This window comes from Lepidochelys kempii, chromosome 8 (genome assembly GCF_965140285.1).
Source record: "Lepidochelys kempii isolate rLepKem1 chromosome 8, rLepKem1.hap1, whole genome shotgun sequence".
NCBI classification, from domain to species: domain Eukaryota; kingdom Metazoa; phylum Chordata; order Testudines; family Cheloniidae; genus Lepidochelys; species Lepidochelys kempii.
This window is the reverse complement of record NC_136387.1, coordinates 33005471-33024431: the sequence shown is the minus strand read 5'-3', so window position 1 is coordinate 33024431 and position 18961 is coordinate 33005471. Positions and strand designations below refer to the sequence as shown.

The following is an 18961-nucleotide window of genomic DNA, read 5'->3' as shown; positions in this document are numbered from 1 at the left end:
CAGATCGTTAAAGGCACCATAGACCTTTACCAATTGCCTGGACCATTCAGTCCCCCACACTCAAGCAAATTAGGCTCAATTGTCAAATGTCTAACTGACAAAACTGATAGGGAATGGATCCTAAACAACTAGTTTTCATTTATGGAATACAAGTCACTCAATAGCTGTAAATCTAACAAAAAATGCAAAAGCAACTGTTTATCTCTGACCATCCTCCCTGCATAGTCACCAGTTAATTAAAAACCAGATTGCCAGTGGAACTCATTATTTTCAAGCCTCTGAGAAGGGGTTACAAACAATGGAGAGCATTAGACCAATTTAAAATCACATCATGGTTATCCCCGTCAACATTTTTCATAGGCTTATGACTTGCAAAACAGTGGCAGACTGACCATTGCTACCTAATATTCAGGGCTATGCAGGCTGGAGGAGGTGGGGATGGAGGCACATCACCTCACCAGGAGTTACCTGTGTACTTCTGGGTGACTCAGCCAGATATCCTCCATGGACGCTGGCTCAGTGCACGCTAAGCGGGGACAACATGAGCTCTCTCTCCTGCCATTTGTACCAGCCCTGCTGTGCTGGCCAGTGCAGAAGAGGGCAAGACCACAGCCTTGGAGGGTTTTACTCAGTGCTATATTCTCCCTGTCTCTTGCACTGGGGGAGCACAAGGACTAGGACTGCAAGGGGAAGGGAGTCTATCTGCCAAGGAATTTCTACCAGACTCATCACAGTGCTGAGTACGCTTGCATGGCCAACCAGAATCTGAGCCTTGGGTTGCAAGTAAGTTGGGATATGTAGAAGAGTAGGCAGTTTGTCACTACCTGTAAACAACTGAGGCAGAAGCAGAGCATGGAAAGAAAGGGCATCCTCTGTTTACTTGTCTAGTTTCAAAATACCAGGTGCTTATGGCTCTGAATTGGCTTTGAACCAGCTGCTGTGAGCTGACCTGGAGATAGATCTTCCATTATTCTGAGCTTCTTAATTCCCTATACACACTGCATCTCCTAAGTACACGTTATTCTAATCACTTTATCCCTGAAGGCCACAAGTATTTGTAGTATATATTTATATGTTATTCGGCACAACTATATTCTTATGGGCAGACAGTATAGACCCTAAAATTTTCTCATGTTATGTTCTGTTGCATTAGTTTCCACCGATGGTTGCCTATGTGGTGGAGTTTCAGTGTTAACTGTTTGTTTTTTTACAGTCTTATTGCTACAGCCCCATGGGGTATATATGGGGTATAAACCTTATGTAGAAGACAAGGTCCTTGCACTGAATAGCTTGACAGACAGTGCTGACCAGTGGATAGAGCACTGGACCGGGAATCAGGAGACCTGAGCTCTGTCCCTAGATCTGCTCCGCATCTGCTGTGCAACTGATGGCAAATCTTGGGGCCTCCACTTCCCCTCCCACCCTTTGCCTGTCCTATCTATTTAGATGTTAAGGTGCTGGTGGCAAAAATTGTCCATTACCAAGTATTTGTACAGTGCCTGGCACAAAGGAACCCGAGTGTCGGTTGAGGCGTTCATGTAACACAAATAAAAGCACTAATAATAACATACAATCCATGTTAAGTAATGATACAAGGAGGTACAGTGAGACTTTAGACCAGAACCTAACTCAGCGGTTACCAAACTGTGGTCTTCAGAGAGCTGGCTGGCATTTGGGACCAGATTTTCAAAGATATTTAGGCACCTAGTGGGAATTTCAAAAGTGCAAAGTAGGTTAGTGCCTAACTCCCATTGATTTCAATGTGCTTTGAATATCACACTATACGCCTATCTGCATCTTTATGTGCCAAAATACCTTTGAAACTCTGGCCATAAAGACATCCCTCTACTGAAAATCAGTAATTTTGGGCTACAGTTCAGCAAAAAAATTTTGAACTCCAGGTCAGAGATAGTGCTATTTCAGCCTCACTAAATAGACAGTGTAACTACTGGAAATTCTGAATGCGGAGACTTTAGAGATTGTGATTTACATCCCAGTATACCATTAGTGTTGTGTCATGATACTGGCTAGACCTGCACCTGTTATGCTCTTTGTAAATTTGAAATATGTGATTTGTTTAGGAGGTTACAATTATTATAATAACATTTAAGTGCCTCATTCTCCACTGCATTACACCAGTTTTTTGTCAGTGATTTCAATGGAATTTTACTGGCAAAAAACTAGTGCTAACACAATGGAAAATTAGGTCCTGAATTTTACACACCATTCCAACATAAGTTAATAACAAAACTGCCTGCTCTTTTGGATAAAATGTTGTGTGTACGCAACCTAAAACTGTATTCCTATCAAAGGTACCAACAATTAGAATTTCAGGTTTATCTATATATTGATTGCTATGGGGCTGTTTACTATTCTGATCTCAGCTGGTAGGAAGTCTTGCCAATCAACGTAAGGTCACGACCACAGGGTCAGAAGCTTGCACTACATACATCATAATTTATTTTACAGATAGTCAATACCAAATTGCACCATGCAATTTACAGTACAACATCACATTTAGTGCCTAAAGCCACCCATACGGTACTTTCTCCTTAAGACCTTTCCTATGCAGTTTAAAGGGTTGATTTCTGCTTTCAGTTACGCTGGTGTAAATGTGGAGGAACACCATTTGCTATCAGATTTCCACTGATGTATCTAGAGCAGAATTGGGAGCATGATTTGAATATACATTTGAAAAGGGTTTGCTATCTCTTTCGTTTCACGTCTCACTGTGGAGCAATTTTTTTAAAATTGTGCTAGCCCAACTAGTATCAGGGTTAACATATTACTGAAAGGTTTATGTGCATACCTATCATAGATGGAGCAATAAACAACATACCAAGCAGCTGTACAGATGAAAATATAACACTTACAGCTAGACAAATAACTCAACACGAAGTCTGTGAATATTAACTCAAATAAAAAATGGAATTATTTTTCACTGGGTGTTTTCTTTACCCCTTTCATTTTTACTTTCAGCTAATATTCTACAAACAACTTCACAAGCTCCTATGCTCATGGCAACAACACATTTTAAGTGAAGATCAGATAATGTAAACTGAGTTTTGAACTCATAAATGCAAGTATTCACCCCAAAAGTCTGATGTTACATTCATCCAGGCAGGGAAAGCGAAACAATCCATGCCAACAATTAGGGATTCGTGTTTTTATCACACCTGCTGAATAGGAAATATGCTGAGAAACCTCTTCCCCATGTGCAGTTCATCTCACATAAACCACCAACTAGCCATCAGGAGGTCACTACCAACCTGGGCAGGATTCAGATCGACAGGCTGGTGGTGAAAGATTCTTCTATCACTTCACCAATCCATGCAGGTTGGCACCCAACAGCATGCTATTGGAAACCCTCTTCTATATCCCATTATCACTCCTTCAGGCCATCCAGCATGCATGTACCCATACATTTCTTTCTACCTAATAATTCCTTAATTCCTCCCCATGTTTTAATGTAAATCTGTCTTTCATAGAATCACAGAATATTAGGGTTGGAAGAGACCTCAGGAGGACATCTAATCCAATCCCCCACTCAGAGCAGGACTAAGAAGGATTTAGGATTTTGCCTAAGAAGTGTACAGGATATTCCAAAGGACACTGGAAACACTAACAAACTAATCTGAAGAACGAAGCTAACAATGGGGTTTGGGGAAGAGGAGAAGACAGTTGAGATTTACAATAGAAGGAAGAGAGCTCGGAGGAATAAGCAATGATGGTGATGCCATGTAGGAAGTGCAAACCATTATTAATTCCTTCGTTCTGGTATTTCTATAGCTGCTTTATGCAATTCCACTGGAATTCCACAGAGATTTAGCATTAGTTAATCTCAGTATCCCTTTTATTATAACGTGGTGATCTGAAGAATCATTTAGCACATTAGGATCCTTTTCATTTTAAATGCTGCTTCCTCTCTATGATGTCATCTAATTGTTTATTGAATGACCCTTGCATCTCGGTCTTATCAACAGTCCCCAGTAGCCCATTCCATGCAGAGATGATTTTTGTTGTGGTAAAGTACTTCCTGATGTTCATTTTTAAGCACGTTTTTCTTCAGCTGCTTCTCATCCTGTCATTGGCACTGGGCGCAGTTTTTGGTTTGATTGCCCCTGTAATCTGATGTTTCTATAGAGTGCATTTCACCACAAAACAAAAAAGCAATGTTCAAGAAGTGGGTTGGAGGTTTCCCCTGGATGACAACTAGATACACATGTTCCTGGACATAATGAGCCTCACAGTAATGCTATATATGTGTATAAAGCCAGGTCCCTTTACATATCAGGAAACTGAGGCACAGAGAGGTGAAGTGACCCAAACTTGACATGTGCTGAGCCCCTTCAACTCCCACTGAAATCATTGATCATTGATTTCAGTGGGAGTACAGCAGGCTCATCTCCTCCCAGAATAGGCTTTTAAATGACTTAATTAAAGTCAGAGAGCAAGTCATAAGACATAACCATAAGAAAGCACTGCCTCCCAAATTGCCCTGTCTGAGATCAACAATCCCTTTAAGCCACAGCCCTTAGTAGGGGTTTGCATGGAGCAGCACTGCCCCAGTCAGAGTCCCAGCAGAGTTCCTGATGGGGGGTGGGGGGCACAGCTGCTGTTACCCGCTTTGAAAGCAGCAGACATGCACCTTTGCAGTGGGCATTAGCTGGGATAGAGGGAAATGGGCCATAGCCCAACTGCCTCCTTCTGAGAGGATAGTGACACTATCAACACTAGCCTGGAACACTCTATGTACCCCACAGTGCAAAGACTGGGACTGTGTCTGGCTTCTGGTCAGGACTGTGCTCACCTCCCTGGGTGCACCTCTCCAGATACAATCTGGTCCTTTGTGCATCCTGCAGTGGGTTCTGCTCGTATATCTGCAGGTAGACACTCATTTGTTGCACTTTCAAGCGAGCCTCAACTTTCTGAAAATTTGTCACAGTATATTTAGCAAAGAAACTGGCCTCTCTTGTCTCTAATGTCTGAGTCAATGATTCCTGAGAAAGATTGGCAGTTGGACTCTCTTTTCCTAGAAATTGTTGGACAACATTCATGGAGATGAGGAAGACCTATTAGACCATCTGCTCTGTTCCCCTTCCAAAGCAGGATTGTTCCCTACAGCGTATTTTATTGTGCTTTGCTTTGTCCAGTGCAGTTTTAAATGTGTCCTGCACAATGAGACTCCTCCACAACCTAATACATTCCACCGCTCAGAAGATTTTCACAAGACTCAGCCTAAAATCTCCTTTCCTTAACTTTGAAATTCATATCCGCTCACTAAGGAAAGTTTGCCTGTGTAACTATTCACAAAGATCACCATCATGCTCTGAAGGGTTTTCACTAAATTACAAGAATGAGCTTTAAAGACACTGGGCAAAATCTGCACAGAACATAGCTGTAGCCTTCTTTTCTAGGATGTTGCGAGACTTGGTAACAACTCTAATGACTCTGTGGCTAATGTACTAAAGGAATACAATGCATTTCCTAGTATACTGGTGTCACAGCAACACATCTTCCATTGAAAAGAATGGAACTTTGCATCTGATGATGATAAAATCTCCATAATAAACAAGGCATATTACCAAGTACGCTAAAGAGTATTACTACATCTATTGAGGAGATGCTTTTTCTAACTTGACTATATCTGCTGCATAATTTTTTTATTTGAGTTTCAATTCCAGTTTGCATGGGCAAATCAAGCAGTTAGATGCCTACCTGTTCTGTGTGCCAGCAGAGTTCTGCTCTCAGGCATCAACAGCAGCATGCCAAGTGGGAGAAATGACAGCAGCGAAGGCAAGCGAGTGGGATGGCTCCAGGAGTCCACAAAATTGTGAACCTCCCCTTCCCAAACCAGGATGATTGGCATGTCTGCTCCCACGCAGTGCAGACTCTGATCTCTGGAAGGAACTATTACAAAGGAAAAGATGCAGACCATGACAGTAAGTCTAGTCTTTCCTCTCACTGGTCTCCTTTATTTCCCTCTTCATGCTATAGCAAGGCCACTGAATGCCAATAGGAAAGTACTTTGGCAGCCTTAGTCTGTCTTTTTTCCAGTCATTTCTTTGGATGCCTAATCCTCAGTATATATATTAAGTGATACCAGGTAGACTGAGTCAGTCCCAGACCTGCATACGTTCTGGCTGGACATGGTGTTACAGCGCTCTGTGTGATCAATCAATGATATAAAATCCAACACAGGAGAAAAGAAAAAAGGCCTGCTATTGCTACTGATCAGCATTGCAAATTCCTAGTGACTTCAGGGGGAGTTCTGCTTGAAAAGCCAGAATCAGACCTTAAGCAAGCTTCTAGTCTCAGCAGGGACACAGTAAAAAGAGCACCAGTGGTTTCTGTTTGTCCTCTGTCAATGAGTTCAGTGTCCAGTGTGCTCAATTTACAAGCAAAAATGTTTTTATTCTTTTTGACTAATTGTTAACCTTGCAAACTCTACCAGGAATCACACAGTTGAGCTGGGTTCTTTCCCTCTTGAGCATTATAACCAGTAGAAAGGTTCTTCCAGGCAAATTATGCTCTCCGTGACACTTGTCCCATTCCCTTCACCCTAACCAATTATACCATATTACACGATTCTGCTGGTCAGAGGGGATGAACTAGAATGCAGCTTGCTATTGTATAGTCATGTTAGTTCGACAGAGCTAGCAAGAGCAAAAAGCTGTGACAAAAATAAGATTGTATAAACAAGTTTTATAAGTTTTTAAATAAACTGAAGCAGTTACAACTGTGAACACATGCCTAGAGCAGATCTGATAAGTGCCATTTTCACAGTCAAAGTTGAACCATACTTAGAATCATAGAATCATAGAATATCAGGGTTGGAAGGGACCCCTGAAGGTCATCTAGTCCAACCCCCTGCTCAAAGCAGGACCAATTCCCAGTTAAATCATCCCAGCCAGGGCTTTGTCAAGCCTGACCTTAAAAACCTCTAAGGAAGGAGATTCTACCACCTCCCTAGGTAACGCATTCCAGTGTTTCACCACCCTCTTAGTGAAAAAGATTTTCCTAATATCCAATCTAAACCTCCCCCACTGCAACTTGAGACCATTACTCCTCGTTCTGTCATCTGCTACCATTGAGAACAGTCTAGAGCCATCCTCTTTGGAACCCCCTTTCAGGTAGTTGAAAGCAGCTATCAAATCCCCCCTCATTCTTCTCTTCTGCAGGCTAAACAATCCCAGCTCCCTCAGCCTCTCCTCATAACTCATGTGTTCTAGACCCCTAATCATTTTTGTTGCCCTTCGCTGGACTCTCTCCAATTTATTCACATCCTTCTTGTAGTGTGGGGCCCAAAACTGGACACAGTACTCCAGATGAGGCCTCACCAATGTTGAATAGAGGGGAACGATCACGTCCCTCGATCTGCTCGCTATGCCCCTACTTATACATCCCAAAATGCCATTGGCCTTCTTGGCAACAAGGGCACACTGCTGACTCATATCCAGCTTCTCGTCCACTGTCACCCCTAGGTCCTTTTCCACAGAACTGCTGCCTAGCCATTCGGTCCCTAGTCTGTAGCGGTGCATTGGATTCTTCCATCCTAAGTGCAGGACCCTGCACTTATCCTTATTGAACCTCATCAGATTTCTTTTGGCCCAATCCTCCAATTTGTCTAGGTCCTTCTGTATCCTATCCCTCCCCTCCAGCGTATCTACCACTCCTCCCAGTTTAGTATCATCCGCAAATTTGCTGAGAGTGCAATCCACACCATCCTCCAGATCATTTATGAAGATATTGAACAAAACCGGCCCCAGGACCGACCCTTGGAGCACTCCACTTGATACCGGCTGCCAACGAGACATGGAGCCATTGATCACTACCCGTTGAGCCCGACAATCTAGCCAGCTTTCTACCCACCTTATAGTGCATTCATCCAGCCCATACTTCCTTAACTTGCTGACAAGAATACTGTGGGAGACCGTGTCAAAAGCTTTGCTAAAGTCAAGAAACAATACATCCACTGCTTTCCCTTCATCCACAGAACCAGTAATCCCATCATAAAAGGCGATTAGATTAGTCAGGCATGACCTTCCCTTGGTGAATTCATGCTGGCTGTTCCTGATCACTTTCCTCTCATGCAAGTGCTTCAGGATTGATTCTTTGAGGACCTGCTCCATGATTTTTCCAGGGAATGAGGTGAGGCTGACTGGCCTGTAGTTCCCAGGATCCTCCTTCTTCCCTTTTTTAAAGATTGGCACTACATTAGCCTTTTTCCAGTCACCCGGGACTTCCCCGGTTCGCCACGAGTTTTCAAAGATAATGGCCAATGGCTCTGCAATCACAGCCGCCAATTCCTTCAGCACTCTCGGATGCAACTCGTCCGGCCCCATGGACTTGTGCACGTCCAGCTTTTCTAAATAGTCCCTAACCACCTCTATCTCCACAGAGGGCTGGCCATCTCTTCCCCATTTTGTGATGCCCAGCGCAGCAGTCTGGGAGCTGACCTTGTTAGTGAAGACAGAGGCAAAAAAAGCATTGAGTACATTAGCTTTTTCCACATCCTCTGTCACTACTTTATGCCCAAAGGCTCCAATCCTACAAACACATGCATGTGAGTAACTTTTCACATGTGAGTACCATGCCTACAGTAATTTACATGGATGTTTGCCCAATCAAATAGACAGTTTGGAGTGATCATATCAGAAGCTCTTGATGTGTGTATTTATCTTGACACATGTAGCACGCAGTAGCCTATGTTTTAAAGGGACAACATCAACTTAAAAATCACACTACTATGTGAACATGTTTAAATCTATTATTCCTGGAAGTAACATGGATGGTTCCTATCGCTGGAAAAGATGAGAGCAAAACAATGTTTTTTCTTGGGGGGAAGGGGCCCGGTTTGTTTACATTGTGCATTTGACCACGAGTTGTATATAGTCAGCTTCAGTGTTTCCCTTGTATAATCAATTTCCTTGTTGCTTCTGTGGGTCTTTCAGGCAGGAACATGGGAGAAGAAAAAGCAATTTAAAAAAAAAGACAAGAAAATGTGATTGTAAATCAACAAAAATGTGCAGAGGGGATAAGGAGCAGGTGTAGCGCCTGAAATGACTTTCAACTCCCTGGGAGTCTGTCCACTAGCTTCAGACCCCCCGTGCTGATAGGAATGTCCATCTCTTTTGCTCACATGCCAAAATTACACTCCAGAAGACAGAAAAGGCCACACTGCGATGCTACAGTAAGGATGGAAGCTTTACAACATCAACTGTTCCTTGAAAACAAAACATTTTAGATCACAGCCTGGCTCAATCTTATGTTGTCAGTCTGCAAATTTGGTCCTTTTTGTGCCTCACAGGCCTCCCAAAAACCACCACTACTGCCACCATGATTCATAGATACTAAGGTCAGAAGGGACCATTATGATCATCTAGTCCGACCTCCTGCACAATGCAGGCCACAGAATCTCACCCACCCACTCCTGCGAAAAACCTCTCACCTATGTCTGAGCTATTGAAGTCCTCAAATCATGGTTTAAAGACTTCAAGAAGCAAAGAATCCTCCAGCAAGTGACCCATGCCCCACGCTACAGAGGAAGGCGAAAAACCTCCAGGGCCTCTTCCAATCTGCCCTGGAGGAAAATTCCTTCCCGACCCCAAATATGGCGATCAGCTAAACCCTGAGCATATGGGCAGGATTCACCACCCAGATGATGGCAGTTTTACCAGCAAAGATTTAATAGACAATGGTGTAATGTGGTCTCATGTTATTGAAATGCCATTACTTTTACAATCTTCACTACAGTACATTTTTAGGGTAGCAGGAAGAATTATCATAATTAAAACCAAATGCTCCTGTCACAACATGAATAAGCAATTATAGTGACACAGTATCGTCGATTTTCATGTTGTTTCCCCACTCTCCATAAACACAGTTACTTATTAATATGCAAACTTTAGTAATTAGCAATGGGTCTTCTGGTCATTAGCACTAATTGGTGGGGTTCTGCGGTAACTATTAAGTTGTGCTTTAGCCATCTATCTCATCGTACAATTAAACAAACCACTGAGGAGAGGTCTGAGGGAAACATCACGAGAAATTTACATTGTTTATACTTTACATATTGGGTTAGCTCTTTAATGTTATTTACCTGTGCCTGCAAGGGAACCCCCAGTGACATACTGTCTTATGATCTGTCTGACCACCCCCCTGCCTGACTCTGCATCCTTTCCAAATACTTCCAGTGCAGTTTTAGTGAAATCTTGGCAAGAAGAGGCTGTTCCAGGATGTTCACATTCACACGTCAGACATTATGTGGGAAGCACATTCTTAGCTTGTTCCACAGTATGTGAGGCAGCTTCTGAGTAAATTAAGACTGGACTTGCAGTAGGCTGTCATTCCACCAAGGGTGCCAGCCTCCCTCCATTCCACCAAGGGTGCCAGCCTGGATACCCCCCTTTTTTATTTGTTCTTATCCCTGTCCATTCTTCTATGCTACTCTTATGAACAGAACACCCACCTCACACTTGTTCAATAAAGTACCTCTGTCCCTCATTTAAATGACTTCTAACACCTCACTTTGCCCAAGTCACCTGTGAGAGGTGAAGGCAAAAACAATCATTCAACTGAACCATCAAGATGGTATTATTGTAACGCTTCTCTTTCTTCTCCTTCCCCCTTTTCTATCAGGGTGATATGCACCACTGTGCAGATGGCCATTGCAAGGCCTATGCATCACTTGGTACACAGACTTTGTGCCTGACCCTGCATGGGATGAATTTCACCCTTATTCTGTCTCACCCAATTTCAACTGCAAGCTCAGGGCAGGGCTGGGTCTTTCCTTGTTTCTGAGGCACCTAACACACTTCTGGACACTTGAAAATAATGATAAACAATAACCACAATGCATAGCAGATCCTTCAAGAATTCAAGCATGAGCACAGCAGCAGTTCTGCTTTTCTGGCCAGAGCCGTACGGCAGTGTCAGTACTTGCAATATTGAAAATAACCAAAATCCTGAAATAATGTAAATGCGTGTTTCTTTCAAGAAGCCTGGAACAAGAATTTGTGTGGCAACTAATTTTTTTGCAAGAAAATGAGGTGTCGGTGCTGAACATACTTTGTGCCTTGTTTGGACCAGTTTTTACCCCAACATCTTAAATGTACAAAGAAAAATATGATTCATTTTGAATCAGAAAGTGAAAGTAGATGGTGCACTGGCCCCCTGGGAGCTGTGAAAACATTGCTGTGTCACATACATTTGAGATCACATTAGCCACATAACACGTCAACTTTTGAGCCTTTGGTCAGAACTGGAAACCTGCAAGTGCAGAAGCTCCTGCAAGAGAAGGGGGAAAGGAGACTGAAGAGTGAGTTGGAAGCCTCTTCATCCAAAAAAGACACTGAGAAGGAGGCTTTCATTACTCCTTTTTGCATAGTGGTAAGTGGATACAGGTGTCGGAGGACAAATACCATTCCACACTTCTCAGGAAGACCTACGAGTCTGGATAAGTCTGCTGCTCAAATCAGTTACAAGTCCTTTTTAAAGTCTGTTTCCCTATCTGTACACAAGTGATGTCATAGGTATCTTAATTCAAGGAATGTTGATTTCAGTTTCACATCCTACTCCCCTCCACTAGTAGAATGAACAACTATGTCAGAGCACAAGGTAATTAGACCGATGTCATTGGTCAAGCAGCAATGGCTTATTTATGACCTCCCTAATTCCAAATGACCATGGCACGTTTTCATACAGGCAGCCTATTCCCTGTTTGTCCATAAAATCATGAGCCCCAAGGACTATGTGGATTGAGAGAGGTGGAATCACAATGTCATTATCTGTAGACAGGTGGAATGGCTCAGCAGATCACAAAACCCCTGGCAGTCAGTAAGATCTTTCCCTTAGGGGTAGGGAAGTATAAGAAGAAAGCATAACTGCAGAATGGAAATAGAAAACTCCCCAGCGTGGGGTTGAACCCAGACCGATGACTTGAATGAGGATCCCAAGTTTCCCAAACACACCCTTTGTTCTCTCTGGTCTCTCAAGCTGCCACTTTTATCAACTCTCTCTTGTGCATCCGTACAAGGGTAGGAGGAGCTGAGCTGGAGTAAAAGCACAATCACAGTCCCACTGTGGAGGAAAAGGGAACCGGGGGGAAGGAGGTTTATGACATCTAATCTGAAAACAGATGTTTTATCTGTGTGTTTTACTCTCATTTCAGAGAGCACCTGTGAGGCTAGAGGCAGAGGCAAGTACAGGGACATTGCACCAGCACATGAGAACCAAAGAGTGTAAGTGACCACGCTACTGCCACTGTCCATGCTGAGTGATCATTTTAAGGTCCAATAACACAGACACCTCCAGAAACTACTGCTACACATTAATGGGAAGCGGTAACCTCACCTCTCCAAAAGCATGTAGTGCTTTGTTCTGGGGAATGGAGGGACACTGGACCCATAAACCCAGGCTGATTTTAGTGGCTGTTTTGAAGTCTGTGGCTGAGTCCCAAGAGCTCTACCCACCTGTCTCTGGCATCACTCACCAACCTGCAGGGCCGGCTCTTAAGGTAGAAGCTGTGCGTGCAATCAGTAGCAGGAGGATGAGAAGAAGGAAAGGGCTGGGTGTCTGTTTGCACAGGTTGGGAAAGAAGGGATAGGTGGGGGGATATAGGCAAGGAGAGATACTTGCTGAAGCATTGGGTGAGGTTGGCCTAGTTTATACATGTGCTTCTTCATACATCCATAAAGGACAATCATCATCAGTATCCATGACAAAAACAAGCACAATGGTTTAGATCCCTTAATGTGATGTGGCAGCAGATTCTAGCCACAGAGCTAGTATATCTAGCTTCAGTCGGAACATGCAGTGCAAGAGTGACCCTCTGGTGTCCTAAAGCCTGGGTAAAGGCTCCTGTAGAACACATATCCTGGTCCTGGCATAGGGGGCATGGCCAAGAGAAAAAGTATGACCCTATGCAGATCAATCACAGCAGTTCCTGCCTCTTGGGTAGCCAGAACAAGTAAGTGCAGCCTGCTCTAAATTATGCCTGGGGACCAGCCCCACACCCAGCCACCACAGGAATGGGGAATTGCAAAACTAATCTACACACCATGCTGGCAGACCCATGCCTCCAAAGTCTGCTGTGCTCAGCTCAGCCAGGCTGCAGGATCTGGCCCATGAACGTGTGGAAACAACACTTTTCTATGTCTCACTTTACAACAACCCAGACAAAAACTGTGCCCACAAGAACAGCTTTAGGAGAAACAGCAGTTACAACTCATGTAGCATGCAGCAGCTTTCCTCTTAAACAATGTGCCCAAATATAGCCAGCCACCTTGCTCCATGTGCTCCACGGACTCCCCATTCACTTCCAGACTCTATTCAAAGCCTTGGTCCTAATCTACAAGGTCACAAAAGTGAAGAGCCTAGCCAACTCAGACTGTTCCTGGAAATAGAGAGAGACAGGGAGGAAGTAAACTGAGGAGATGCTGAATGCTCAACATAACTGATACACATAGATCTTAGATATCATGGAGATAGATTCCTTATAAATACCATGGATAAATAATACCTATCTTCTGTATTTATGAAGGCATCTACTATGTGTACTATTTTCAGAGTAGCAGCCGTGTTAGTCTGTATTCGCAAAAAGAAAAGGAGTACTTGTGGCACCTTAGAGACTAACACATTTATCTGAGCATAAGCTTTCGTGAGCTTCAGCTCACTTCATCGGATGCATTCAGTGGAAAATACAGTGGGGAGATTTATATACATAGAGAACATGAAACAGTGTATATGGTAACACTCATTGTTTCATGTTCTCTATGTATATAAATCTCCCCACTGTATTTTCCACTGAATGCATCCGATGAAGTGAGCTGTAGCTCACGAAAGCTTATGCTCAAATAGATTTGTTAGCCTCTAAGGTGCCACAAGTACTCCTTTTCTTTATGTGTACTATGTAAGGCTGGATTTTGGATTTGAATGGCCCCAAGCAAAGGACGGATGGTCCCAAGAAGCTAGAGAAGGAAACCAGATGAACTCGCCACCAAAAAAAGGGGAAGAGGATGGACAGTGAGCTGCCTTCTTTCCAGCCTGCTGGAGGAGAGGGATGGTTGGTTTGCTCAAATTGCTCATCTCCATATAGTCCCCAAAATCATGGGTCCCAAAGGGCTCATTTGTGCTTAAGACCCAGCTCTATTACCAATAGGTTGCTGCCAGTGGGGTACTTTTCTAACTTGCCCAAAGGTATTTATGTTGAAAGTGACACATGCTGACCTAGGATGTCCCTGTTAAACATTGGTATCATGTACACATACCTTCACTTGAGAAATCCTTCTAGTCTTAGCAAGCTAACTATGAAGAAAGATAGATCTTTGTCCACAGTGTTTTCTTTCAGGGTTCAGGATAAATTCCACCTGCTCCTGAAAACTACTGAGTTATCTTAACTCCCTTAATTCCTCTATTTACTGATCCCCAACTCTTCTAAAACACTGGAAACCCATTTCAGACACCACACAATATGAAGCTAAACTAACTAGCAATGGCACATTGATATGACAGTCCAAAAAATTGAGCCTAATTTCCCACTGCTAGTAATTTATAGATAGTTATGGTGAATTGTAATCTGCTTTTATTGTCTAGAAATTTACTGAAGAGGGAGGATTTTAGGCATGGAGCAAAAATCTCATCTGGCTTACATACATACATACAATATTAGGGTTGGAAGGGACCTCAGGAGGTCATCTAGTCCAATCCCCTGCTCAAAGCAGGACCAATCTCCCATTTTTGTCCCACATCCCTAAATGGCCCCCTCAAGGATTGAACTCACAACCCTGGGTTTAGCAGGCCAATATCTTATTTTGATATGCTGCACTGTTTAAGTACTAGTTCAGTAGAAAAGTAAAAACCACATTCTAGCAGGTGCTAAAATTTCTGTAACCACTGACTGCTAAGCCACCAGGTAATATTCAGGAACCATGGATCATAATTCTTATCATTAATATGTAGGTCAACTCACTGATCTTAATTTATATAGGATGGTGAAAGTAGGTCTTGGAATATAATTCATTTGGGACATTCCTAAAGTCTCCCAACACACAGCTTTTTAAGCAAAACAAATATTAAGCATAACAGATGCATTAATTTACTCTAGTTCACCAAAGGTTAACTCTTACCCAAACCGATCATTAGAAAATAAATCCTATAATCCCTCTTTCCCATTCAGGCTCTAAACATGTAATCGCATGAATAAATCTAGAGAGAAAGTGTAACAAAATAGGCAATAAAAACTCACTGCATTCGCATCTTTTTATCTACCATTAATATTGTAAACACTCTCTTTCAGGCCCTTTAGTATGACTAATCTAACGTTCTGGCTTCCCACACTACTAGCCATAATAGTGTGCCTCTTGTTATAACAACCAGTTTGATTCACCACCATAGAAAAGTGGTAGAAGAAGATACCTCAGAGTAAATCCTAGTGTCAGATCTTCTTGCAAAATGCTGCAAAATCAGCACTAAATCTAAAAAGTATGGTTCTAATAGTAAGAGAGTACAGAACTTTCTCTTTTTTTGCTTCATTATTTTATTGCTCTGGAAGCCTGCAAGCTCCAACTGTATAAATGCCAATAACTTCCCAAGTTTTAAGGCTGTTGAAGTAAGAGATCAGATTTTAGCAAGTGCTTTCCAGGCAGTGAGCCAAACTTCTTCTGATTCACTAAAAGCAACAAGGGGGCTGGGGGGGGAGGGGAATGAAGAGTTGATTAACTTCAGTTACCACACAATTTCAAAAATGTCTTAGTGCGAAAGGTGCAATCGCTGATTGCCCTGCCTGCCCAGCCTGTTGCGGGGGGGAATGAACTGGAGAAATACAGCAAACGCCTTCCAACCACAAAGTAGTTTACAGCTGTAGATCCCCTCTCTTGATTAGGAGGCTGCTCTGATGAAATAAGGAGTTATTTTGTTTTTATAATCTAGCTGCAATTTTGCGGGAGGCGGGGGGTGGGGAATATGACATTTTTTTCAATTTGGCCCCAGGCACTGGTCGTATGTCAGACACTTTAATCAGTTTGCAGAGGATCCGTTCCTCCCCACCTCAAAAACTGCCAGAGAACCCTGGAAGAACAGGTGCATTCCTGGCCCTCGTGCATGGGCATTGACCCAAGGGGTGCGGAACGACTGGGACCGCCACCGGTTTACACGGCAGCGCCTCAGAATACGAGTGGGAACCCAGCCCAGGTCACACTAGCAGGGCAGGGCAAGACGGAAGGGCTCCCAGAACTGGAGCACCTGCTTTGCCAACTCTGAAACACTCAAGATCGCGGGTGTGTCCTCTCCAGACGCACGTGTTGCATTTACACCAGCGAAAACTATGTCCTAGCAAACCACATAGTTTTTAAACCGTATTTTTGTTGTCGTGGAAAATGTGATTCGACTCACTCCACCCCGAATTTCAAACTCCCCCGCTCCTCCCCCCGATCTCTATCCCGCCTGTCTGTCAATTTCACGAGACAGCAGAAGTCTCGCTCCCAGTGATTTTCTAATTGTTTCACTTCTGCAGCTCGAAGGCAGCATCTTGCTTGGGTGGCTTTCTACTGAATAATTGGCGGGGGGGGGGGAGATGGGCGAGCAAGAAGCCTCCTTTTTCTGGCAAAGGACACTTGTGTTTTTTTTCCAGTATCACTTCGTGTAAGTTCCCTAGGGAAAGGAGACCTAACGAGAGATCTAGCGCCTACTATTCCACTACACATGCATCCATCCACATTTTGCAACCAGTGGAGTCCAACACTCCGCTCACATCATTAGCCAGGCTAGTGCACTCCAGAGAATCCTTTTAATGTAGGCTACTGGCATCCACAAACGAGCTGTGGCCATTTGAAAAGGGGAGGGAAGGGAGGAGGTAAGAGAAATTAAAGATCATTTGTTCGTACAGTGGATTGCCAGAAGTAGTCACTGAAATGAGGCTTAGCCAGAGGTGCAGCTGGTTTCCAGAGCAAGTGACACTCCACTATCTGGCGTGGTGATCATTTTAATCAAACTATAAAACTAGGGGTGGGGGGTGAAACCCCTTTGCAAAACTGCCTGACACTCAGAGGTCAACACGCCTCCTTTGTTTCTTTTTCCAACCCAAAGGGAGAGAAGACAGAAAGGACACATACCTGTACCTGAAAGCACAGCAGCAGGGAATGTAAACATCTGGAGAGGAGAAAAAAAAGCAACAAAAGATCAGATGATGCCGTGAAATGGCTATTATTATTATGAGTATTATTATTGTTAATAACACAGATAGATGCTTTGGTTAGGAAAGGCTCGGGTCTCAGTGACACCTGATTGCAAGGAAAATGCAACCGGAGCCTTAAAAGATGAAAGTTTCCCCCCCCCCCCCCCCACCCCAATTTTTTTTTAAATGTCATAATCCTTACAAGCAAGTGCAGGCTGAGAGCAGTGAATACATCGCTGAGTGAGGAGTGGGGGAGGCCAGTGGCTTCAAGTTAACGGAGCAAAATCCCCAGCCGCAGCCTTGACATGGGAATGATCCAGTTATAAACCCCCGCAGATTTCCAGCGATCTCGCTTCGCGCTGATAAACAAAGATGAGAAGTTGAGACACTGCCTGGTCTGCCTCCTCCGAGTGGCTCTCTTAGGCATCAGCTCCCCTCTTCCCCCGTCTCTCCTCCTCCTCCTCCTCCTCTCTCCGCCTTTGGAGAGATGAAGGTGCTTATTGTCAGTAACTTCCGATCATCAGCAAATAAACCCCCCCCCTTGCCTCCCCCGCTGTGCTAAGGACCCAGCCCTGCGAGGCGGATAAAGCCTTTTCCTGGATTCAGCTCCCCTAGATAGAGGCGCAACAGCAGCAGCCGCAGCGCTAGTATTTGCTCGAGGTTATGAGGGCTGGCGTTTGCCCTCTGATCCCCTTCCTTCGGATGAATCCCTCGGTGCCTGGGAGGTTATTTCAGGGGGAGCATGGCAGGGTGTAGCCCACAGGTCTCCTCCACCGCCGGATAGGTTCCTCGAGAGGTCAGAGAAGGGGGGGAAGGATGGATCTTTGCTCTCATGTGCACCCGCGCAGCTAATAGTCCGTCTGCCGGGGGAAAGCGCACACACAATGCTGGAGCAAAGGCTTCAGCCCTGATCTCTCTTCTCTTGCAGGCTCATGTTTCCTGCTCTCCCTTTCTCCTTCCCTCAGCATCACCACCTAGGGAGAGCATCGACCAGTGGTGTTTCCAATCAGTGCAGCAGGAAAAAGCAATCTCTCCACTTGCTGAGCGATCAAGATAAATACAATTGACCCCCCCACCCCACCCCCTCCGCAGTTCAGAGAGGCGATGAGCCAGGGCAGGAGTCCCCGATCCGCAGGCGAGCAGGGGCAGTCCCGGTGTATTTTTAAGGGTTCCTTCTCGATCGATGGGTGGGAACCAGACACACCTACCCCCAAAACAGTACCCGGCTAAGCAGACACGGGAAGGAAGCTCCTCGCTTATTATGCAGTAAGGGCAAGTGCCGAGCGCTTGGCTCCGAAAAGTCCCCTTCAGCTAGAAGAGCCCAGAGCTCTCCACAAAACTATCTGGTGGAGGCAGCTTAGCCGCTGGTCCTTCTCGATCCAGAGCCGTGACATCAAAGCCCGAGGGCAGGTTCCTACAGCAAAGGGTACGAAGCATCCTTTAAAAAACAAAACAGACAAGTTTTTTTTGTAAGGGGGGGGGGAGTGGGTGTGCCAAAGCCAAAACACCGCTCTCGGGATGCGTAGTGGGTGTCAAATAATACCAGACACACACACACCCTTACCCACAAAAACAACAGCCTTCAGCTTTCTCCGACAGCTCGATCTTGCTTCCTACACAGGTTTGGAAACAATTTCAGTCCTCCCTGCGCCTCTGCCTTGCCCAGCTCCAGCAGCAGGCAGGGAAATCCGCAGCCCGCTCAGGGTTGAATGTCTTGCCCCAAAATCGAGCAAGCAACGCCCCTCTCCCCCCACGCTGGCTGCTTGGTGGGAGCTAGAAGCCAAGCGG

The 18961-nt window shown here is 44.4% G+C and overlaps 1 protein-coding gene across 1 annotated transcript in view; it reads right to left on the bottom strand.

The window, feature by feature from the left end:
- Positions 1 to 17678, bottom strand: part of FGF18 (fibroblast growth factor 18) — a 111419-nt gene extending 93741 nt beyond the window's left edge. The window contains exons 1-2 of the mRNA XM_073358177.2: positions 17376 to 17678; positions 17112 to 17148 (exon numbers count right to left, since the gene is read on the bottom strand). Coding sequence (XP_073214278.1) covers positions 17112 to 17148; positions 17376 to 17407 — 69 coding nt within the window. The 5' untranslated portion in view covers positions 17408 to 17678. The remainder of the gene's footprint in view (positions 1 to 17111; positions 17149 to 17375) is intronic.
- Positions 17679 to 18961: the final 1283 nt, after the last annotated feature.